General features: G+C 44.7%; 2 protein-coding genes and 2 non-coding genes across 4 annotated transcripts; 1 reads left to right on the top strand and 3 right to left on the bottom strand.

Annotated features, from left to right (window-relative positions):
• Positions 1 to 13,575, top strand: ACAT2 (acetyl-CoA acetyltransferase 2). The gene is made up of 9 exons (XM_029224094.1): positions 1 to 105; positions 790 to 924; positions 3,964 to 4,145; positions 6,105 to 6,222; positions 9,951 to 10,094; positions 11,252 to 11,374; positions 11,920 to 12,074; positions 12,647 to 12,757; positions 13,174 to 13,575. The coding sequence occupies exons 1-9, from the start codon at positions 51 to 53 to the stop codon at positions 13,342 to 13,344; spliced, it is 1,194 nt and encodes a 397-aa protein (XP_029079927.1). The 5' UTR covers positions 1 to 50; the 3' UTR covers positions 13,345 to 13,575.
• Positions 13,008 to 24,141, bottom strand: TCP1 (t-complex 1). The gene is made up of 12 exons (XM_029224093.1): positions 23,904 to 24,141; positions 22,704 to 22,789; positions 22,365 to 22,493; positions 21,065 to 21,162; positions 20,566 to 20,676; positions 20,077 to 20,258; positions 19,557 to 19,683; positions 15,765 to 15,940; positions 15,275 to 15,398; positions 14,771 to 14,963; positions 14,462 to 14,625; positions 13,008 to 13,780 (listed from the first exon to the last, which is right to left on the bottom strand). The coding sequence occupies exons 1-12, from the start codon at positions 23,965 to 23,967 to the stop codon at positions 13,564 to 13,566; spliced, it is 1,671 nt and encodes a 556-aa protein (XP_029079926.1). The 5' UTR covers positions 23,968 to 24,141; the 3' UTR covers positions 13,008 to 13,563.
• On the bottom strand, positions 15,076 to 15,207 carry LOC114896414. The gene has a single exon (XR_003793793.1). It is a non-coding gene; the product is annotated as a small nucleolar RNA SNORA20 (small nucleolar RNA).
• On the bottom strand, positions 20,760 to 20,897 carry LOC114896416. Its single transcript, XR_003793795.1, has one exon. It is a non-coding gene; the product is annotated as a small nucleolar RNA SNORA29 (small nucleolar RNA).
• Positions 24,142 to 24,277: the final 136 nt, after the last annotated feature.

The following is a 24,277-nucleotide window of genomic DNA, read 5'->3' on the forward strand; positions in this document are numbered from 1 at the left end:
AGCCGGCTGCACTGGGCCAACCGTAGCTCGAGAGACAGTAGTGCGGCAGGATGAGTGCAGACTCAGACCCCGTGGTTATCGTCTCGGCAGCGCGGACCATCATAGGTGAGCGATCGGCGGACCCGGCATGGGGTTTGAGGCGCGAGCTCGGCCCGGCCCGGCCCGGTCACGGGGACCCCCGGGACCTCCGGGACCCTCGGCACCCGGCGCCTCGCGCCTTCCTTGGCCCGCCTGCCTTCCCCGCCCCCTCGTCGCGCGGTGAGGTCCACTCCACTCCGAGTGTTCTGATTGGATTCTTGGGTAGGGCCACTGCGCCTCCCGGCTCTCCCATTGGCTGGGGAGACCCCTGATTGGCCAGCCTCAGGAGACGCCACCTCAGCCCTGTGGCCTCAGGGGCGGGGCCACTGGGTGGTGGGTGGCGGGGCGTTGGGCAGAGGTCGCGTTAGTCAAAGGAGGATTACAGAGAATTGCCCAAATGTCCTTAGTGTTGTATAGATTTCAAAGGCCCTGGACTCGCGGGAGTGTGGACCCCTCTTGTTAGGAAAGAGTGGGCCGCGCCCATCCGCTCGGATTTGGGGAGTGGATGTGTAGGTTTCTCGCGGGTCCGCGGCTTCCCCGCACGGCCTGGGGGCCGCCTCCCCGGGGTTCGGCTGCTGCAAGGCACCCACGCTCCTCTCTGTGCCCAGACGAGATGCGGTGGGCGCCTGCGCAGGGGGAAAGCACCGGGCCGCCGGTCCCCCGCCGCCCTGGGCGCGCTCTCCATCGCCCTCGCCTTCCCTTCTGTTCTAGGCTCCTTCAATGGTGCCTTATCCACCGTTCCTGTCTATGACCTGGGCTCAACTGTCATCAGAGAGGTCCTGAAAAGGGCCGCTGTGGCTCCCGAAGAGGTATCAGAGGTCATATTTGGACACGTTTTGGCAGCAGGTAACTCCACAGTGACCCCAGCAGAGAGGTCAGGTTGTTGGAAGCAGCCCATTAACACTCCCCGCCCCCGGCCCCCCACCAACACTCAGAAGCTTGTTTTCTTGCCTCCGTAAATTTGCTTACGGAGTTCCCTCGGTTGGAATACCTCCTGTCGCCCCTCTGTCAAGCCCCAACAGTAGCTTCTCTCCGGCTTAACACTAAGCGTCTTTAATATACTTTTCCTACATTATCCTAGATCACCGTCCTCCACTGCCTTTTCTTTCTTTAGAAGCAGGGTCAGCCTGACACATGGGAGAGTATGCAGGGCCTTCCGTATTTCCCTAAAGTGTCACACATTCAATAACAATGTATTGAGTTCCTCTGTGCCCTGCACTGTGCTAGGTGCTGGGGATAGAGCTCCAACACAGGTTAGTCCTTGCCCGCATAGGGCTCACTTCCGAGCCGCCAAGGTGTGTTGCTGCCAGACTGCCAGACGGGCGCATCACCCCTGGAGGGCTGGCGTAGGTGAATCACCAGTGTCCCAGCTCACTTCTCATTCCCACTAGGTTCACAGGCCCACGACCACTGACAATTCCTAGTTATTCTTAACTAGTATCACGCTCACTCAGCATAAATTCTAATTACTCCTAGTGATAGTTGGTCACGCTCACTTACGGCCACCTTTTGTCCTTACCTTATCTGAGACCAGGCCCATTTTTCTGTGCCTTTACTTTGTAGTTTTGTAGTTCCTCTTCCTAATTCTCCTTTCTCACCTTGTCCGTTTGGGCAGCCTTAAAGTCGAAGCACGCCACTTTCTCCTGACTCTCCAGGGCTTTAAAGCATATGAGTAACTTTACTGGTGGCCCAAAGGTGGCTGCCTTTGGGCCACTCCCTCCTTTCTTCTTCCCAGACCCACGACTTAGACTTACTCTGTTGCCATAGGGTCCTCCAATCCTGGTTTCTGTTTTCTCTTCCATATCTCACCTCACCCCACCTCTCACCTGTGTGGTATCTCCATACAATTAGAATAAAAATAATAGCTGTGTTTATTGAGGGCCTGCTAAGTGCTGGGCCTTTAAAAACCCTGTGTTTAGTGCTTTCATTAATCGTCTCAGGAAGTCTATTGGATCATATTCTCTCCATTTTACGAACGAGTAAATGAAAGTTTGAGAGATTGAGTAACTTATCCAGGATCACAACCCACATCTGTCCTACCTCCTACGCAGGTACCCTCCAGGGTCCTGTAACTAATGTTTACTGAGCACCTGCTGCGCTCCAGGCACTGTTCTATCAGCTGGGGATAAAGTGTTCATATCAGATAGGAATCCTCAGTCTCATGGACCTCACTTTCTGCTAAATGCTAGGCTGTTAGTTAATTATGTCCAGCACTACTCTAAGTGCCTGAAGATGGGGATTATGAATAAATACATAAAATTTTTATAAAGGAGTTATTTACCTAAATACAGATGTAATTCACTGTAGCTTAAAAAGCAGGAACCTTAAATAATATTAATGTCTTCTTTATTAACTAGTATCCTATGAATTTAATTCAGAGAACATTTATTTATTCATTTATTTATTTTTGGCTGCGTTGGGTCTTCGTTGCTGCGCACGGGCTTTCTCGAGTCACGGCAAGCGGGGGCTACTCTTCGTTGAGGTGCGCGGGCTTCTCATTGCGATGGTTTCTCTTGTTGCGGAGCATGGGCTTAGTTGCTCCGCGGCATGTGGGATCTTCCCAGACCAGGGCTCAAACCCGTGTCCCCTGCACTGGCAGGCGGATTCTTAACCACTGCGCCACCAGGGAAGTCCCCGAGAACATTTTGATACTGTTTTTTAAATAATTTTTCCTGGGACTTCCCTGGTGGTCCAGTGGCTGAGACTCCGCACTCCCAATGCAGGGGGCCTGGGTTTGATCCCTGGTCGGGGAACTAGATCCCACATGCCGCAACTAAAGATCCCGCATACCATAACGAAGACCCCGCGTGCTGCAACTAAGACCCGACACAGCCAAATAAATAAATAAATATTTTAAAATAATAATAATTTTTCCTGCGTCTATTTTCAATCTCAAACTTTAGGCTCCCAGCCTAATCCCAGATTAATAACACCGTGATGAATATAATCCCTAAATTTTTCTCCGTGACCCATTTGCTAGTTCTTTTCCAACAAACTCACTGAGGAGAGGTGTTCGGTATGGGTATACCTGAAATTTGCAATAGAGCGGCCACTGTATAAACACTGACCTGTTGATAACAGATAATGGTGACTGAAGATATCTGAAACTTTCCACTCCACCCCCTTCTCTGCCAACTTAAGTATGTGATGTATTTCTTCCCATTCCCTGAAGGAAGTGCCCACAGCTGAATTATAGAGAGGTATTGTCGATTCTGATTTTGTACATATCTCGTTACGTAACCAGTTAATCATGGTGTGATGGATATTAAGCAAGGAGAGAAGTGCTTCTTAGCAGAGGTTTCCCCTTTTAAGTAACCCTCTTATCTGCCCAGGTGTCTTAAGCCATGATCAAGGAAGCAAATAACCGTAGTTAGAAACAGGAATAATGCCCCAGTTCTGCCCTCTGTTTATAAGGGAGTGTGTGCTTATTCATGCCCTAGAGAAAGATCAGGAAGACAGTTCCTTCTTACAGTATTAATAACTTCTTTGTGGAGAAGAAAGCCTATGTTCATAAATTTTTTAATTTTTTGTTTCACTTTATTTTTTGGCACATGGCACGTGGGATCTTAGTTCCCCAACCAGGGATCGAACTGCGCCCCCTGCATTGGAAGCACAGAGTCTCAACCACTGGACCTCCAGGGAAGCCCCGAAAGCTTACATTAATAAAATATCTGTAGAACAGCACAAGATAATATGTATTGAAGGGTCAGACTGGGATGGGTGTGAGGTCCACACAGGTCTTTGCCTCTGCCAGGAACTTGACTTGGCTTGGCTGGGAAGTGGCAAGAGACCCAGTTGGCAATCTCCTGATTTTGCATTCACTTTCATCCCAACATTTTATCTTTCTCTTTGATTGCTGGGAGGCCTCTCTGTTCCTTCCTCCAGGTTGTGGGCAGAATCCTGTTCGAAAAGCCAGTGTGGGTGCCGGAATCCCCTACTCTGTTCCAGCATGGAGCTGCCAAATGATCTGTGGGTCAGGCCTAAAAGCCGTGTGCCTTGCAGCCCAGTCCATAGTGGTAGGAGACTCCAGCATTGTGGTCGCAGGAGGCATGGAAAACATGAGCAAGGTAAGGCCTCTGAAGAGATGGCTCTCGCTGACCTCTCACTGATAAACTCTCGTCCACTGCCATAGCAGGGTAGACCAATGGTATCAGAGCTGGAACCAAACAGGGAACAAGTAAAAAACGCATCGAACCTTGATCCCTGCCTGATTATTAATTATTCTTCAAATTGGATGGGAAATCCAGGTTGAAGAAAAAGCCTATCAACCAGTGTGACTGGAACAATATATTTTTTTCTAAAATGTTACTGGGGCTTCCCTGGTGGCACAGTGGTTGAGAATCTGCCTGCCAATGCAGGGGACACGGGTTCGAGCCCTGGTCCAGGAAGATCCCCCACGCCACGGAGCAGCTAAGCCCGTGCACCACAACTACCAAGCCTGTGCTCTAGAGCCCGTGAGCCACAACTACAGAGCCCACGAGCCACAACTACAGAGCCCATGCACCACAACTACTGAAGCCCACGCACTGCAACGAAGAGTAGCCCCCCACTCGCCGCAACTAGAGAAAGCCCGCACACAGCAATGAAGACCCAATGTGGCCAAAAGTACATAAATAAATAAAATCGAGTGTTACTGAAGCATAAAATATTTTCTGAATTAAACCTGTAACATTGGTCAGTTGATATACTTCGCTTTAAACTTCTTTCTCATTGTGAGTAAAAGTTGAAAACAGATGATGCTACTTACCTTCCTGCACAGGACAAGGAATATTCCAGGGGCCACATTCTGTTGACCTTTGGTAAGTATAGAATATGGAAAAGAGGACCACTGAGTAGTGCCTTTCTCCAGTAGGCTTGCCAGGTGGGATTGGTGTCACCAAGTTCCATCCCTCAAATCGGCACAGTGGTGAAAAGGGAAAAATATATCCCCTGCTTCCTGCAGGAGTTCAGGGTCTCACCTGGGGATCCCGCAGGCAGAGGTCGACTCAGCCCCACATTTGCGGAGGCTCTGGAGGAGGCAGGGTGAAAGTAGCAAACATGATCGGAGTGATTCTGATGGGACCGTACTAATAGCTGTGCTTTTAAACACGCAGACATAACAGCCCTTAGTCTTGGTATTATTCCCAGTTTACAGGTAAGGAAACTGAGGCCCAGAGCCTGGACTCCAATAGAGATCTTCTGACTCTTAAGTCTTTCCATTCTATGATAGCTGCTATCGAGTTGGTAGGAGTTAAGAGGATCCCCTACTGAGAAATCTCCCCCTATCAGTTAATTAAGCAACCTGATTATTCTCACTGTAGGCATTATGTGTCCCATCAAAATAAGTAACACATTGTTCCCATCACTTAAGCCCTTTGATGAGCTCTTCATTTAATAGGTAACTAGTTGCTTCTTTGGAAAGAATAAAGAGCTTTTTAAGGAAATAGGACACAGAATGCGTAGGTTTGTTTGACAGAAGACTGGAAGTGGGTGGGGAGGAGAGCAATGGGTCTCCAGGAGTAGGAAGGGTGGAGTAGCCTGTTGATTCCAGGGGTCTTCAGGCCCTGGGCCCTGGGTGGGGAGGAACATGGACTGGAACAGGGGAGAAGGGTCACAAGGGGGACTAGGTGAAGACTGAGGAATCACTGGAGAGCTGTTTTGGGTTTTTTTAAACATTTATTTTTGGCTGCATTGGGTCTTCGTTGCTGCACGCGGGCTTTCTCTAGTTGTGGCGAGCAGGGGCTACTTTTCGTTGAAGTGCATGGGCTTCTCACTGCAGTGGCTTCTTTTGTTGCAGAGCACGGGCCCTAGGCGTGCAGGCTTCAGTAGTTGGCACGCGGGCTCAGTAGTTGTGGCGCACGGGCTTAGTTGCTCCGTGGCATGTGGGATCTTCCTGGACCAGGGCTCGAACCTGTGTCCCCTGCATTGGCAGGTGGATTCTCAACCACTGCGCCACCAGGGAAGTCCCACTGGATAGTTTTGAGTGGGATCCTAAGGAGAGGACTAGTTACAACCAAGCCTAATCTATTTGTATTTGTTGTTTTCAGGCTCCTCACTTGGTTCACTTGAGGACAGGAGTCCGGATGGGGGATACACCACTAACTGACAGTATGCTCTGTGATGGGCTTATAGATGCATTTCACAACTATCATATGGGCATTACAGGTAAGGCAAACATGGCTGAAAACATACTAACTGTAAAAAGTTTAAAAAAGATCCTATAATAATCGGCTTTGCAGGTGCTTTCCTCTTTCAGGGCAGGGACTGTGTCCTAATCATTTTGTATCCCTGATGACAGGGATAGTTCCCATTTGATGAACCGAAGTGGGGATGTATTCCCTCTGTCCTTTGTGACTCCTTGATTGTCAGGGAATGTTAGTAGTGGGAGGTGCCTCAGAGTTCTTCTGGATCAAACTCTCACTTTACCATATGACAGAACAGAGCTCACAAATAGTGGCTTTGTGGCAAAGGCAACATCAGAGATAAACTAGTACTTCCGGTACCTAACTCTGTCTTTGTTGCACTACGCAGTCAGGTCTTCATCCGTCTAGAAGGCTCCTGTGGTCTGGGTGTACTGGCAAAGCAACTGGAAGATCAAAAGAACTCCTGTCTTTACTGCATATAAATGTAAAACTTAAGAACATTTTAAGTTTTGAGTTAAAGAAACCAACCCTGAGAGGTTAAGTATCTTGCTCAGATGCCTGGCAGCGGCTCTGGTTCTGCGAAAAGAATTCTTGTGAAAAAGATAAGGAGGGGAAGGGTGAGGTTCCAGGCAGAGGGAACAGTGTGTGTGAGTGCCTGGAAGGGAGGGAGGGCTTGGAGATGCGGGGACAATGAGAAGTTCAGGGCGTCTCTGTCGCTGTGGGACTGACAGCTGCAGCAGAGATGGCTGGGCATCGCAGGCAATGTGTGCTGTACTAGGGCCTAACGTGTCAGTTTCTCAAAGTGCCATAGTCCAAGCTAACTGCCTCAACATCACCGGAGATGGTCATTAAAAATTTAGCTCCCCAGCCCTTTCCGAGGTGTCATGGACTGAATTGTGTTCTTCCAAAATTCCTATGTTGAAACCCTAACCCCCAGGACCTCAGAATGTGACCTGTACTTGGAGGTGGGGCCTTTTAAGGGGTAATTAAGTTGAAATGAGGCTTTTAGCCTGGGCCCTAATTCAATCTGACTCGTATCCTTATCAAAAGAGGAAGAAATACCAGAAGACCATGTGAAGATATAGTGAGAAAGACCATGTGAAGATATAGTGAGAACATTTCCAAGGAGAGGGCCCTCAGGAGAAAACAAGCCTGCCGGTGCCTTGATCTTGGGCGCCTACCCTCCTGAATTGTGGGAAAATAAATTTCTGTTGCTTAAAAAGAAAAGATAATGGCTCAGGCCATGATGTAGTAATTAGTAAAGACTAGACCTCCTACTATAAACAAGTATAAGACTGGTCAGAATATATCAACCGTTTTCAAACGGCCAACAATCATGCAAAACTGAGCTTCTTAAAAGAAGGGAAAGACCCACTATAACTAGATTTCTACCTGGGGCTGCTTTCCTAACTTTTTATCTGGGGAAAAGTGGCTTCAAACAACTGGAGAGGTAGAGATCAGAGTCTGGGGCTGCTCAGATGGCTAAGTTTGTGGGGCAGAGCACTGGAGAGAAGAAGAGGAGCTCCAGAAATCTGCGTTAAGGGTCCCCTTAAGGCTTTGGCCAAATGTTTAGCTATGGATGTTCAGGGCAACGCTCTACAAGGCCTAGTAGAAGCAGCTTCTAGGAAAATGAATGGAGATTTTTTTTTTTTTTTTTTTGGCTGCTCAGCGTGGCATGCAGGATCTTAGTTCCCCGACCAGGGATTGAACCCATGCCCCCTGCAGTGGAAGCCTGGAGTCTTAACCACTGGACCACCAGGGAAGTCCCTGAATGGAGATTTTAGATTGCTGGGGGACACAGCAATCTAAACCAACAACAGTAGAGACTTTACTGAACCCACTGGACCCTCCATTGACATCTAAGAAAGGCCACAGTTTAGGGTAGGGCCCAGGATAAGGGCTACTCTAGACCCAAACTAATTATCTTAGAAACAAATTTCAAACAAGTTTCTGTTGCGCTTCACAGATACTGTGTTTTTACAAATTGAACGTTTGTGGCCACCCTGTGTCAAGCAAGTCTGTCAGTGCCATTTTTCCAACAGCATTTGCTCACCTCAGGTCTCTGGGTCACATTTTGGTAATTTTTGCAATATTTCAACTTTTTCATTTTTATATTTGTTATGGCGATATGAAAAGCCTGGACCTAGAATACCCAAACCAATTTTGACAAAGCAGGAAACAGATCTTTGATCTTTGATGTGACTGCTAGAACTCGCTGAAGGCTCAGATGATGGTTAGCAGTTTTTAGCAATAAGGTATTTTTAATTAAGGTATGTACATTGTTTTTTAAGATATAGTGCTATTGCACGCATAATACACTACACTAACTTTACAGTGTAGAAATATGGTGGATGCTACTTTAATCAAGTGAGCAAAGCTAACATCACCTGAGATAAACTCCCACTTGTATCCTGATAAGATTCAGTGAGGGGCTTCCCTCGTGGTGCAGTGGTTAAGAATCCCCCTGCCAATGCAGGGGACATGGGTTCGAGCCCTGGTCCGGGAAGATCCCACATGCCACGGAGCAACTAAGCCCGTGCGCCACAACTACTGAGCTTGCGCTCTAGAACCCGTGAGCCACAACTACTGAGCCCTCGTGCCACAACTACTGAAGCCCGTGTGCCTTGAGCCTGTGCTCTGCAACAAAGAGAGGCCACCACAGTTAGAAGCCTGCGCATTCCAATGAAGAGTAGCCCCCGCTCGCCGCAACTAGAGAAAGCCCGAGCGCAGCAACGAAGACCCAACACAGCCATAAATAAATAAATAAATAGATTCAGTGAGAAGATGGTATATAATCATCATTCAGTGCTTTCACACGTAATCTAATCTTGAGGAAACATGAGTCAAACAAACCAAACCCAAGTTGGTGACATCTGACAAAAGAACTGGCCCCTGCCCTTCAGAAATATCAAGGTTAAGAAACACAGAGACAGGGACTTCCCTGGTGGTCCAGTGGTTGGGACTCCTCGCTTCCAGTGCGGGGTGCGGGTTCCATCCCTGGTGGGGGAACTAAGATTCCCACATGCTGCGTGGCCAAAAAAATAATAATAAAAATAAAAACATGGTTTCCTAGAACTACTGAGCCTCACATAGCACATCATAAACTTTAAAAAAACAAAACAAAACACAAAGAGAGTCTAAGGAGGTGTTCCAAATAAAAAGAAACTAAAGAGATGGACAGTGAAATGCAGTGCGTGATCCTGGATTGGATGTTACTGGACTGAACAAATAAATTAGCTCTAAAGGGCATCATTGGGTCAATAGGTGAAACTTGAATATGGACTAAGAATTAGATAATAGTATTTTATCACTGTTAAATTTCCTGATTTTGGTAGCTGTGGTTGTGTAAGAAAATGGCCTTTGTGGGGGGAAGATATACAGTGAAATTAAAATCTAGAGATATAGGGGCATGGTGTCTACAACTTTCCATCAAATGGTTCAGAGAGAATGATAAAGCAAATGGGGCAAAAAATATGAACAATTGGTGAAGCCACATAAATGAAATTTCCGAAAGTTATTTTATAGAAAGGAAAAGAGAAGGAAGGAAGCAAAGAAAGGAAATGGCTTCTTAAGAATCACTGCAACGCCTCCACATTCAGTGGGAGGCAAGGCTGCCGCAGGGCACTCTCAGGCCACCAGCGAGCCTGCCATTGTTGGGCCTCAGTGCTTGTTTAAAGGTGAAAAGCTTGAGCTACCAAAAGCCAGTTCCTAAAAATGTTTGGTTTTTGCTTTATTTTTTTTCTTTCACAGCTGAAAATGTAGCCAACAAATGGCAAGTGAGTAGAGAAGATCAGGACAAGGTTGCAGTTGTATCCCAGAACAGGACAGAAAGCGCACAGAAAGCTGGCCATTTTGACAAAGAGATTGTACCGGTTTTTCTATCTTCTAAAAAAGGTGGGTGTATAAGTCATAAAGGTGTTTTTATATATATCAATTTACTTACTTATATTTTTGGCTACGTTGGGTCTTTGTTGCTGCGCACGGGCTTTCTCTAGTTGCGGCGATCGGGGGCTACTCTTTGTTGCGGTGCGCAGGCTTCTCACTGTGGTGGCTTCTCTCATTGTGGAGCATGGGCTCTAGGCATGCGGGCTTCAGTAGTTGTGGCTTGCAGGCTCTAGACCACAGGCTCAGTAGTTGTGGCAGGCGAACTTCAGTAGTTTTGGCACATGGGCTCAGTAGTCATGGCTCACGGGCTCTAGAGCTCAGGCTCAGTAGTTGTGGCGCACGGGTTTAGTTGCTCCGTGGCATGTGGGATCTTCCCGGACCAGGGCTCGAACCCATGTTTCCTGCATTGGCAGGGGGATTCTTAACCACTGCGCCACCAAGGAAGCCCAGTCATAATGGTTTAAACATCAACGGGGCTATTTATAAGTAAATTATTAATATTCAAAAGAATAACATATAGGAATGTTTATATATCGTGTCTCAATTGTCTTTCAGGTTGCAAAGATATATTCAGGATAGATCTGAATGTGAGGTAGGGAAGGAGACATGGGAGGCTGTGTCAGCATCCAGACACTTTTCGCCCAGGGTCTCCACATGGCTGTGTAGATGGAGCGTTTTAGGAGAAATTGGAGAAAGCAGCCGACCTTTCTACGCCTACAGGCTCAATCTCCTCCGAAGCAAATGTCCATTACTTCCTGTTGCTTCTGTGTGTGTTTCATATTTGAGGGTGGATCTTCTGGGGTCACTTAGCTATTCTCTAATATGGAACGCTCTAGTCAAGTTCTGTTACTGATGACTGACATCGATTATGCCCAGCCTTTATGAGACTGGCTTTGACACCCTAGATCCAGTCAGTTGTAACCAGCCAAGACCTATGTACCCCAAATCTTAGCAACCTTTTAAGCAAAGAAGTCCCTGTAACTGCCTTCCTCAGAAAGGGCTGTCTGGATATGGAAAACATGTCTTTACAGTAATTTGTACTAGTGTGTACTTTCCTATTGGAATAAAAGTATTTTATAATAAACCTTTTCTTCCAAATGTGAATCCTTCTGTATCATGTCTGAGGAACTGTACTAGTCTTGGGTAATGACTTTCCCTTTTCTCAGGTCTTACTGAAGTTAAAACAGATGAGTTTCCTCGCCATGGGAGCAACATGGAAGCCATGTCTAAGCTAAAGCCTTGCTTCCTTACAGATGGAACAGGAACCGTCACCCCAGCTAATGCTTCAGGTTAGATTTTCTGAAGGGCAGTTGTGGGAGTATTATCTTCTGCTAGGTCTACTAAGTTAATACCTTTTTAATTTAATTTCATCAATTATTTATATACAAATTACTCTAAAGCCTTGTTTTCATTGCTTTAGGAGAAAATGTAGTTTTGATCATGTTTCTTCATGTTTAGATTTATGACTTAACCTGTACAACATACTGAAAAATGGATTTGGTTTCCTTGCAGTATCCTAACGAGACACACAAGTGAAAAAGCAAATTAAGGAACTCCAGATTTTATCTACCACCTCTGTCCTTTTCCAAAACCCGGAACTCCCATTACCCCCTATGAGGTCTGGGCTATTTCTTCCATTTCTTTTCATTAACCTCCCCTCCCCCACTGCTTTAGTCTTTCCGCTCTTTATCCCATTGGAATGTTCTGTGGTCTGTTATATCATCTTGTCAAAAGGTATTAACTTAACCCATGTCTTCAGGTGTTGGAGAAAGTAGACACATGTATGTAACTTAGTGAGCAATGTTTTGGAAATTAAGACATTCATATTTTACAGGAATAAATGATGGTGCTGCAGCTGTGGTTCTTATGAAGAAGTCAGAAGCTGATAACCGTGGGCTTACACCCCTAGCACAGATAGTTTCCTGGTCACAAGCAGGTGTGGAGCCTTCCATTATGGGAATAGGACCAATTCCAGCAATAAAGCAAGCTGTGAGTTTAATTTCCAATGTTAGCACCTGTCCTTTTTGTTGCTAAAGCCTCTTTGGGACCAGACCAGTAACTTGTAAATGCTTATCAACTTCTACCTCCTTCAAACCTTCGCTCAGATCCTTCCCACTCCAAAATGCCGAGACTGAGCTTGATTTTATTTTCATATTTATTCCTATCAGGCTTCATTTGCATTGTCTCAAAAGGAGACATCCTCCCATTAGCCTTAATGAGCCTGTTCACTTAGTTATATCTACAGTGCTCTTTCCCTTCCACGAAGAGCAGCCAGCATTTGGATCATCTGCTTTATAGGGCAACTAGTTCTGCCCTATAACCTCACGTCCACGTGTTAAGTGGTTCAAATTTGAAGACAGTATAGAATTTCCAAGGGGTGTTTTATCCTTAAACCTTTTAGAATTGGTGTCACCAAGGCAAAATGTGTTACCACTTGGAACTCAAAGTGGCATTTTCAAGAGATCCTTCAATATCACACAGTATATTCTGCTTCTACACCTACAACGAAGAATAGTTCCACTTGAGTTTTTAGACCTCTCTTCCATTAACCTTTCCTTTAGGTTGCAAAAGCAGGTTGGTCGCTGGAGGATGTTGACGTATTTGAAATCAATGAAGCCTTTGCAGCCGTGTCTGTTGCAATAGCTAAAGAACTTGGATTAAACCCAGAGAAGGTAAACCTGAGCACACAGTCCTGACGAGAGCTTGCAAATGAACATTCACAATGCGATCTTAACACTGTAAACAGCAAAACACAGGATGTGTCCCAGGTACTGGCCATACAGTGAGGGGTGGGTGCTAGGTAAGTTCCTGTTGGACTTGGGAGTTCACTTATTTTATTGCTTCCTAAGGCAAAAAAACTTGTGTGCATTAGTTCACTTCCCACAGGAAGAGGGTATTTTCAGTCTTAAACTAAGGTAGTCAGAATGGATGTCACAAGGGTACAAATCACTTCCTAAGCAACTTGAACTAAGAACTGAATTTGAAAGGGTAGTTAACCGGTATGACATTAAGAGGAAAAAGACAAGTTTGGGATTCTATCTTTATGTCCAGAGAAAAACAAATGATACAAATCTTATGTACCCCTTAGGTCAACACTGAAGGAGGAGCTATAGCCCTGGGCCATCCTCTCGGAGCATCTGGCTGCCGGATTCTTGTTACCCTGTTGCACACGATGGAGCGCAAGGGTGGACATCGTGGGGTTGCTGCCCTGTGCATTGGGGGTGGGATGGGAATAGCAATGTGTGTTCTGAGAGGATGAAACTGCTTAACCTTTAATTATGCTTAAACTAAACGTGAACCTCGTTTCTTTTTAAACTAATAAAATACTAAGTTAGTGAAATCAGAGGACCAAAGTGAGGATGGAAACTACCTCCCACTTCATAAGAATCCCAAGACTTGACAGCTTTTTGCACTTTAATGTGTAATACTCGCGGTACAACAAGATAAATGCATCTAACATTGTCATAAATAAAAGACATCAGTCATCAAGGGCTCCAGAGTGAACAGCATCTTCGTAACCTCCATGCTTATCATCTTTGCTTTCTGGGTGTAATTTAATAAGATCATCAATTCGAAGAATGGTAATTGCAGCTTCAGTTGCAAATTTCAAACTTTTAACTTTAACTATGGTTGGTTCAAACACCCCTGCTTGTTTGTTGTCTCGGGGTTTACCATTGACCAAGTCAAGACCAATCCTGCAATTTAGAAAAAAACCTATTAAATGGCCTCTTTCATAGTTCACACCCATCCTATTCCACTCCTTTAAAAGTTGACTAGGGGGACTTCCCTGGTGGTCCAGTGGTTAAGACTCCATATTCCCAATGCAGGGGGCCTGGGTTCAATCCCTGGCCAGGGAACTAGATCCCACACGCCACAAATAAGAGCCCGCCTGCTGCAACTGAAGATCCTATACGTCGCAACTAAGGCCCAGCGCAGCCAAATAAATATTTAAAAAGTAGTCTCATTAGTGCCAGCTATTCCATTCAAATGTTAACCTTGGGAAACGCTGGGACCTTACAGTAGATCCCTGTAAGTCTAAAGTAATTGATTATGGATAAACAAATTCAGCACTGAAAGAGCTGTAGAAAGCCTAGATGGTAGTAAAGAAATTGTTTCTAAACATCATTTAATATCTTAAAAGGAGGTTGCTTAAAAACAGGTGTGGACTGCCCAAAAATAATTTCCTCTCTGGAACCTTCCTACTGTAGGTAAATGACTCTACCCACAGCAGCAGGGAAAGGTGAGGAATCCGATGTGATAACTAAGACACACCAATGCTAATAATCACTAGTCATCATCCTTCATGAGTTTAAAACAAAAACCAAACTACCATATATGATATACAGATGACAATGAAAAATGTTAAGTATGCTTACCATTTTAGATTTTTGCGTTCTGGGTTAACTTGAGCCTCATTATGAAAAGCTCTTAATTTTGCAACCAGATCTATGGAGTCCTGGGCAGCATTAACAGCCAGAGTATTGGGAATAACAAGAAGAGATCTTGCGAACTCGGCAATAGCAAGCTGCTCCCGGGAGCCCTGAGAACAAAGACAATGAGGTGTCTTCACAGGAGGAAGAAAATTAACACCCACAGCGGCAGCTAAGGTCGCAGAAGAGACGTATTCATGGGAACAAAGTGCCGTGCCCTTCCAGAAATGAAAACGGGCTTCCAGATGTTCTTACCATGCTGGTTGCGTAGTTTTCGAGGTATATGGACAGGGCCGCTTCTACGGCACCGCCACCAGGAACCACAGATTTCGACTCCAAAACTCTCTTCACCACACAAAGCGCATCATGTAAAGAGCGCTCCATCTCGTCACACATGAAATCATTTGCGCCGCGTAAGATGACCGACGCAGAGGTACGAGCCTTAGTGCTATTTCAAAAACAGGGAAATTCTCAAATCAATGCTTTAATAAATCCGTGCAGAAATTCAATCTAAGTGCCTTGATTAAATCCTGCTTATACAGGACATTTAGACACGGAAGCAATGTCTAGACCATGGAGAAGAGATGAAATGGTTACTTCACCTCAATTTACAATGGCCCAACATTATTTTATCCCATGCGTATAACTGCTTATATCACTGAAAGACTATATAGCAGCAAATAAATGGGAAGGTGACCTATTTTCACTCATTAATAAATAAAATCTGTAGAGCTTTATAATTTAGAAAGTAGCTCTTACTTTTTAATCAAGATCAGTTCATCATCGCAAATTCTCTCCTGTACCACCTCTTCTGCTTGTCCCAACATTGAAGCTTCAAAAGTTTCTTCACCTTCCAAATTGGCCAGGGTCGACAGAATAGTTGCTATTAAAGTAATTACAAGGATCTGTAAACACTGTTCTTCCATGAATATTTTCAAATCCTGCCTTAGATTCAGACACATGTATTGATGACAGAGGTGTCATATAAAGGTAAGCTAAGGGTTTACATTTAAGCATCAGGCAACCAACTGTCCTTTCATCCTAAGGTGGAACCATGTCACTTTGAGGTGGAGCAAGGAAAAGAACTTGCCCAGTTACAGAAAAACACGCCTCTATACACATATTTGTAGCACAAAGCATTAAGGGAGTAAAAAGTAAAACGTTTCTGGAGCTGCTTATTGTTAACATCCAATGTAAAGGGGCACAGTCCTGGGCAGTAACACTATCTGAGAGCCGGCAGGAGACTCACCTCCGGAAGCTTTAGCAACACGTTTAAGGTCCCTTTTTAAAACTCTTCGAACTGCCATAGCACCAGTCTCCACAAAATACTTCAGACACATGTCGTCAATTCCACCAGTGGTTAGAATAACATTGGCACCAGTTGCCAGGATCTTCTGGATTCGCTCCTTGGTGATATCTGATTCTCTACAAAGATAAGTATTTGAGTAGTAACCTAAAGTTATCTGCTGTGTTTTTTATGTTAAATACAGCTCGAACTTCCATTAAGTATTTTTCACAAAATAATTGCAGATTAAATTATATTAACTAGGGACTCCCCTGGTGGCACAGTGGTTAAGAATCCGCTTGCCAATGCAGGGGACACGGGTTCGAGCCCTGGTCTGGGAAGATCCCACATGCCGCGGAGCAACTAAACCCGTGCGCCGCAACTACTGAGCCTGCGCTCTAGAGCCCGCGAGCCGCAACTACTGAAGCCTGTGCGCCTAGAGCCCGCGCTCTGCAACAAGAGAAGCCACCGCAATAAGAAGCCTGCGCGTCGCAACGAAAAGTAGCCCCCGCTTGCCGCAACTAGAGAAAGCCCGCGCACAGCAACAAAGACCCAATGCAGCCAAAAAAAAAAATTTATTCTCTCCCTTCTATGACCAGAATTTAAATCGGTCCAATTTACAGAAAAGGGATTAAAAACCACCAGTTAGCTCTCCCCCACCCCAATTTGAGCTCTTAACCAAGAACTATGGTTAGAAAGGAAGCAGCGTCCCTGCCTTCAAGGATCTGGGACAACCAAACTCCAGGGCTAATGTTACTCAGTGCAGTACAGAGACTACAAGTGCATGAGAGCCATGCATCCAGCCTGGCAGGTGGGACAAGGAAAGCTAAAGGTCTGGAGTTAATACAGGGGTCCAGAGTTGAAACTGCAGGTGGGATCAAAAAATGAAGAAACTTGTAGGTTCTTGTTAGTCTTGTAGGGATGTTAGTGTGAACTGAGAAGTTGTTTAATATTTTTAAGTGAAAGTAACGTTATCAATCTGTGTTTTCAAAAGATGAAGGAATGAAGACAACAAGGTGATAACTGGAGGTGAATCTATCTGAGAATAGATGGCCTGAGCAGATAAGTCAAAGTTTATGGCTTGGGTAACTGGGAGGTTCAGCCACTGACTCCTGGAGTGAAATAAATGCTAACAGGTTGGGCTGCAAGATGACAGAGTTCCTGTTTCAACAAGATGAGTCTGAAGCCCCTGGGATACTCAGGTGAAACTGCCAGAAGGAAATGGAAATCCCAAACTACGGGAAACATGCACAGATGTGAAAAACAGCCAATATAGAGACGGCTGAAGCCAGTTTACTCATTCAAAGAATAGCAGAGGAGATCAAAGGATCTTAGTGAAATGAGTTAAAGGTGAACCTCAAAATAAAACTCTGTATATACACTAAACAAATACTGCACGTCAAACATGATACTAAGGATGGGGGCTACAAAGCAAAGGAAATCATTCAGCCTCTACCTTCACAGAGCTTACAATTGCAGACACAGAAATATAGTTAGAAACTGTGCTTAAGCCCCAGGAAGACAAAGTATAGGAGCTCACAGCAGAGAGTAATTCAGATTGAGGGGGAAAGAAAAGATTCTTTGAGAGATTTATCAACTAAAAAATAAACTAAAAAATTAACCAGTCAAAACAAGTAGGCACGGGCTTCCCTGGTGGCGCAGTGGTTGAGAGTCCGCCTGCCGATGCAGGGGACACGGGTTCGTGCCCCGGTCCGGGAAGATCCCACATGTTGCGGAGCGGCTGGGCCCGTGAACCATGGCCGCTGAGCCTGCACATCCGGAGCCTGTGCTCCGCAACAGGAGAGGCCACAACAGTGAGGCCCGCGTACCACAAAAACGAAAACAAAAACAAAAACAAGTAAGCACAGAATATATTTTCGGCAGACGAAGGAAAACTCTTAGGGGCCTGTGGAAGTAGAGCTTCGGTGGATTCTAGTTTCAGCCATGCTAGAGCACAGTAAAAAGAGTTATATAAGGAATTAAAAAACCTATCCTAGAGCTTCCTTGGTGGCGCAGTGGTGAGTCCGCCTGTCGATGCAGGGGACACAGGTTCGTGCCCCGGTCCGGGAAGATCCCACATGCCGTGGAGTGGCTGGGCCCGTGAGCCATGGCCGCTGAGCCTGCGCGTCTGGAGCCTGTGCTCCGCAGCGGGAGAGGCCACAACAGTGAGAGGACCACGTACCGCCAAAAAAAAACAAAAAAAACAAAACCTATCCTAGAGTGAAGGGAAGCCTCCAAAAGGTTCTGGCCTTGCAAGCAACGAGATCCACTTGGCTGCTGTGAGGAGAATAGCCTGGGCGGGAACAAGACTGAAACCAAGACGACTAGCTTGGGTGCCTCTCCAATAGTCTGGGCAGGAAAATGGAAATGGAAATGGAAAAGTAGGTGAATTTGAGATTTAATTTATAGATAGAAATCAAGTGGTCTTAATGACAGATGAGAAAGGGAAAGAGTATTAAGTAAAAAGGAGTTACAGACATTTCCCAGTCTTCTGCCTGAATAGAGGGGTCCCTAACTAAAATGGCAAAGAGCAGATCTGGGGGTATCATCACAAGTTCAATTTTAGACATAATGACTTCGAGATGCTTAAGAAGCATTCAATCAGTTAAAGCTCAGAGAAATAGATTTGGGAGTCTCCAGCACAGAGACGCTGGCCACCCAAGCACAGGAATACAGATGAGGTAGTATCACAAAACTGCTCTATCCTCGGAAAGTCTTTCAAGCAGTCAAAGGCTTGATAAAGGTCAAGTGGAAATTGAACATGTCTAATGAATTTCACAGCCGTGATCACTAGTGACCTGAGCAAGCGGTCCTCCAGTGGAGAACACAGTTGAAAAGGGTATGAGAAATAAAACACCAGGAAGGTTTTTGTGTAAATCACTCGTGACATCTGGCTATGAAGAACTGAGGAAGGACAGAGTAATTGGAACACGTGGGGGCACAAGAGGCTTTTATTTAGGGATAAGAGAGGTACAAGTGGAATCCAGAAAGGAAAGAAGAGTAGAATTAGCAGTTGAAGATGCAGTTGAGAAAGAATAATAGAGGAAACAAGACTCTAAAAGCAGAAGGCAACAGGCTCTGAATACTTATTCTAGAGGGGCTGACCTCTGATGGAAAGAGTACACATGCAGATAGATTTAAGAGTACATCTTGGGACTTCCCTGGTGGTCCAGCAATTAAGACTTCGTGCTTCCACAGCAGGGGATGCGATCCCTGGTTGGGGAACTAAGATCCCATGTGCCGCATGGTTCGGCCAAAAAACAAGGGGAAAAAAAGGGAGTACCTCTTCCCGACTAGCTCTCTAGCATGCCAGTCAATAGATATGGACGTATGAACTACCTGGTACCTGGCAGAATCAACAATATACTGTTTGGTTCTTGTACCACTTGAGGAAATACATTCCTGGATGTATCTTCAAGCCTTAATATCAATATACTCATAAAACCAAAATTCCATAGAATGTTGATTTTCATGTATCACCCAAAGCTCTCTTAAATCATCACCATGTTTTCTAATTTTCCAAGCAGTCTGGGTAAAATATAGTTTGACTTCAGTTAAAACTTTGGTTAAAAACGTTAATATTTTAAGTCCTCCAAGACACTCACTTGGAAACAAAAAAACGACTTGCCTCATCATCATACCCTGCTACCGATTAGACCCACCGCTCCTTCTTCTTAGTTTACTGCCACCTGCTCTAGAAAAGGGTACTTTACAAACACCCCCTGTCCAAGGTCAAAAATGAATCTCTCAACATACCTCTGTCTAATCTGGTCCAGTTTTTCAGGGTCTGTAATAACCACTTGTACACCAAGCTTCATTTTTGTTTTCTGCAGGCTGAAGTCAAGGCAAGCAATTTTTGCATTCACTATTCTCTTGGGCATGCCTAAAATTGAACATAACGTTAAGTACCTTTACAGTAACTATAACATTGTTACAACAAAACACACCTATCCTTAGAGATCTGCAGAGATTTTAAATTGTTGTATGTAAACGAATTTAGATTTTATTACTTTTACCCTTAGAAACAAACACTTAAATGGCATTAAACACACGTGTTTTCTTTTAATTTGCATTTTTCTTAAGTTATATGTAATTAAATTACAAAAGAGGAATTGGCAACATTATGGACCATTTCCTTTTTCTCTGGGCTTCACTAAAGAACAGTAAATGCACATCCTGGATAGTTCACCTGAAAATGTAGTTATACAGTCCACAAACAGCTAACTTTATCCTTTAGTATTCTCGTTACATGACCAAATCAAACCATAAGTCTTACCCTGGGATCCCACCACACAGTTGAGTGCATAGCCATTGATGAGCATACTCTCCATCTGACTTCTCCCATGGGCTTTCAGAATATTAATGGAATTGACTGGATAGCGAGGCTGGCCTCTGACATCCGTGTATTTAACAGCAAGTACAGCGTCTACCACCATATTAGCAAAGAAATCTCCACTTCTAAGCCAACAGTTAAGGAGAACAAGAGACTCGGGATGGACAGCGGGTGCACATGCAAATCAAGGGTAATTCAAATGCACTTCCTTTTAGCAATCTCATCGAAGAAACAACCATTATATACGCCACCAAAATGTTAGAGTACTATTTATCACTGTCTGCATACTACTTTTACACATACTTTGTATTACTTTTCCCCCTAGGAAAGAAGGGAACAGGCAATTTCAATACAGCATCATCTGGCAGAAAAACTAACACAGCGTCTTACTTTTAAAAAAGCCTACACTTTACTGGACCATCACAAGGATACATTCCAATGATTTTGGAAGACATCGATGTCTTAGCAGCATTGATCAGGCAATCCTTTCCAAGTTCATCAGTGTTAATAATTAAATTCTCACTGATATAACGCACTGCTTCCCTGTTTGAAGTGTGGGGAAGAAAACATAAATTCAATTACTCAAAATTTTTGCTTTATCATTGTGTCAGGATGTCAGAGGCATCCATTTTCTGTTCAGCCATTTCATATAGGAGGAGGACACAAATAATCCTCCCTCTTCAGATCACGGCAATTTTAATCTATCCCATAAGCATAGCCACTATATCTATTATTAGGAGATAACGTGGTAGTCAAACGGGAAGAAAAGGATACTGGCCCAACTTCCTACTTCAAATGTTTACTTAAATGCTAAAATACAACTTTTTCAAAGTAAGATTTAGTCATTAATTGAAACATTTAAAGAACAGACTGTTGGCAACTATTACATTAAATAATATATAAAATTTTCTCTGAACGTAAACAATCTTACTTGCAAGCAAGTCGATAGCCACTAATAACTGATGTGGGATGAATTTTCTGTTTGACAAGTTCATCTGCATTTTTTAGAAGTTCTGCTGCAATAATAACCTGCAGAGAAAACATCCATTACTCTCACAATAGCCTGACATTCATTACGTGCAACACGTATGTACAAACAACACTAACACGCATCAGATATTAAGAACCAGAATGATAACAGTGCTGGAAACCAGAAAAAAGACACCCCTACACGGTATTGTATACGCAAATAGCTAAAGCCAGATAAGAGTCAGTACAACAATAGGAGACACATCCGTTACTCTTCAAGATGAAGTGCTCAACATAAGCTAAATGAAGAGCCTGACCACTCAGATTATCTGTACTATTTATTTATTTGGCTGTGCACGGCTTGCAGGATATTAGTTCCCCAACCAGGGATTGAACCCAGGCCCTCGGCAGTGAAAGTGCGGAGTCCTAACCACTGAACCGCCAGGGAATTCTTGATCTGTACTATTTTACGTTATTATTTTAAAAATCATCCTTCTAAGTACACCAAAAATTATTTTTTAATTAAAAAAACTTTGAAAAAATTTAGTCTGCATCTTTTGGGGGAAATTATAGTTATATTTTAAAAACTATGTTATCCTAAACAAGTTACTTAACAAAGACCATTATCATTATTTTAGAAGAGATAGATTTCATTCTTCCATGGCTTAAAAGTTTAATCTAGAAACAACCATCTTCTACCACAAACCACTGCTTGTTTCTTTAGAGCAAATTATTATTTGCTCCTCACCAAATAATAGTGTTTCTACTACATCAGGGTGCTGGGTGATCTTCAAGGAGTTTAAATCATGTTACTGATCGTGTTTACAAACTTTCTCAAACTCCCATTTGAACTCATGAGATCACTTGTCAGCCTTTAAAATATAAAAACATGTTGTTTTTAAAAAACTGGTAAGGTTTTAGGAATTCCTGGGCCTCAGGCTGTGAGGGGAGGAGAAAAAAAAGACACTTTTTTTTCCTTTAAAAAGAAACCATTAAAAAAAATTCTGCGTGATGCATGAATAATAGCTGAGAAAAAATTCGTAAAACTCGCAAAAACATTTAAAGTGAGGATTATATTAAATTATCTCTTAAGTTTCTTTTCTACTTGAATTGTACAAACTAGCTATAACCACAAGTCTTCAAATTTTGTTTCTGAACCACTACCCCCAAAACAAATGACCTACCTCTGGCTTCACTTTCTGAAAGTTTGATTTTAAAAGGTATACTAGTATTTAGCCATTAGTCCATTAGTCTTTACCTACCACGGAGGTAGTTCCGTCTCCCACTTCTTTGTCTTGCAGGTCAGCAAGCTCGCAAAGAACTCTGGCTGCAGGGTGTTCCACCTCCAGTAACTTCAGGATGGTCGCACCATCATTAGTAATGGTTACATCCTAAGAAATTTCCCAGGAAAGAAAAACTGACATAACCACCCACAGAAACAGAATATCCCCTAAGTTAGAACAACCCCATTACGATACATTCACCTTCGGTATACCTTTCAACACTAACATCCTGATAAAAACAAAGAATTTACAAAGCAAGGTGTTTATGAACCGTTTTTTTCCCTTAAAGTGACTAACACGATATTTAGATATACTTACACCAATATCATCCACTAACATTTTATCCAAGCCAACTGGACCAAGAGAACTTTTCACAATATTGGCAATCGAAGCTGCAGCCATGACTGCAGAAATGAAAGAAAGAAATGAAATTAGAAAATCCTCGATTCCAAGGACAATCATTTCAGTCTAAAAAAAGTAAGTGACATGCAACAGCCTCTGAATTTTTCAAATCTACAAATCCGTCCCAATTTGAAAATTAGCTATTAAAAGTCCAACATGGGGAGGGTAGTGGCTAGTAACACACAGTCTGAATTCAACCGCCAAGGGGACGCCAAGTGTTGTAGAGAGTACCCACTTTGTCTCATAAAATTAAAACATAATCTACTCTTCGACATTTCAGATTCTGCCACTCCACAAAGAACAGAAATACATAAGTATCAGCCTTTTCCTTCAGACTCTGGCAGGTTTAAGAAAAAAAAAGTTCTATTAAAATTAACAAGACTTTGTGAATCAAAAAAGCGGTAATCCAAAGGCTCTGACTATACTTCAAATTTGTTCATGACAAAAATAGGAATCTATCAAATGACAGTACGAGGGACTGGCATTCGTGACTTCTGAAGTGTAAACCATCTCAACAATGCTTTAAGCGGTTAAAATCTACTACATAAGATGTTTTATCTTTTAACATTCAACAAAAACTTCGTCAGCTAGCTTTGTTACAAGAAGTGGTCAGCGACAGGTGGGGTACGGACTGAATCTGCAGGGGGACCACGGGCAAGTCGTCTTGAAGAGTGGCCGATGACCATTCGCCCCTCAGTAAAACGAGCCGTTAAAGCCAGTTCTTCCTGGTGAATGGCCCTAAAAGGAGACCCAGAGATTGCGGTGGACACCCTTCCTGATTAGCATCAAGACAAAAGGGCGCAGGGCACCCGGCCCTCTGGGACTCGAGGAGCGGCGGCACGTGTCGGGGCGCGCCTCGCCAGCCTCACGACCGCAGCATCCGGGCAGCTCTAGTTAAAACCGCGCTGCGCCCTCGGGAATGCCGCGCTCCGGGAAGAGGGCGCTGCCGCCCCGAAGCGCCGAGACCCGCCGCGGGTCGGAGACGCCGCCCGTGCCACCCGGGGGACCCTTTCTGGGGAGAGAAGGGAAGGCGTGAGCACCGCAGCCACGGCCCCAGCGAGGCAGGGGAGGGTGGCGCACCGCCGCGGGCCCGCCGCAGGCCTCGCCCGCCCTTACCGTTCTGGGAGCGGATCGCCTCCCCAGTGCTGCGGTCCCCGAACACGGACAAGGGCCCCTCCATCTTCGCGGCAGGGCACACGTCGAGTTTCACTCACACCGCGGGGAGCAAGCGTCTTGTTCCTGGGCCGGGCGGCGGCCACAGCAGCAGCGACTGCGTGGAACTGACCTGGCCTACGCCGCGGGAGCTGCTGGGAATTCCACTCCACCCCGCTCCCTGGCCAGGCGCGGGGCAGGGCGGGAAAGAAAAATGGGGAGGAGGGTGGAGAATCGTGAACGCGCAGGAAGTGAGGACCCTGAAGGGGGCGGATCCAGCACTTTCGCTCAATTAGAGAGCGAATGAGAAGGGCGCGAAGGTAGGAGGGCGGAAGTCA

Source organism: Monodon monoceros, unplaced genomic scaffold, assembly GCF_005190385.1.
Source record: "Monodon monoceros isolate NGI ecotype Baffin Bay Population unplaced genomic scaffold, NGI_Narwhal_1 Super_Scaffold_15, whole genome shotgun sequence".
Lineage (NCBI taxonomy): Eukaryota > Metazoa > Chordata > Mammalia > Artiodactyla > Monodontidae > Monodon > Monodon monoceros.

Coding starts and splice junctions, on each gene's coding strand:
- ACAT2 (XM_029224094.1), top strand. CDS start 51: ATGAGTGCAGACTCAGACCCCGTGGTTATCGTCTCGGCAGCGCGGACC. Junction 4,146..6,104: donor GCATGGAAAACATGAGCAAG/GTAAGGCCTCTG, acceptor TGTTGTTTTCAG/GCTCCTCACTTGGTTCACTT. Junction 12,075..12,646: donor TTCCAGCAATAAAGCAAGCT/GTGAGTTTAATT, acceptor CCTTTCCTTTAG/GTTGCAAAAGCAGGTTGGTC.
- TCP1 (XM_029224093.1), bottom strand. CDS start 23,967: ATGGAGGGGCCCTTGTCCGTGTTCGGGGACCGCAGCACTGGGGAGGCG. Junction 22,790..23,903: donor GGCGATCCGCTCCCAGAACG/GTAAGGGCGGGC, acceptor TCATTTCTGCAG/TCATGGCTGCAGCTTCGATT. Junction 20,677..21,064: donor GGCTATCGACTTGCTTGCAA/GTAAGATTGTTT, acceptor CACTTCAAACAG/GGAAGCAGTGCGTTATATCA.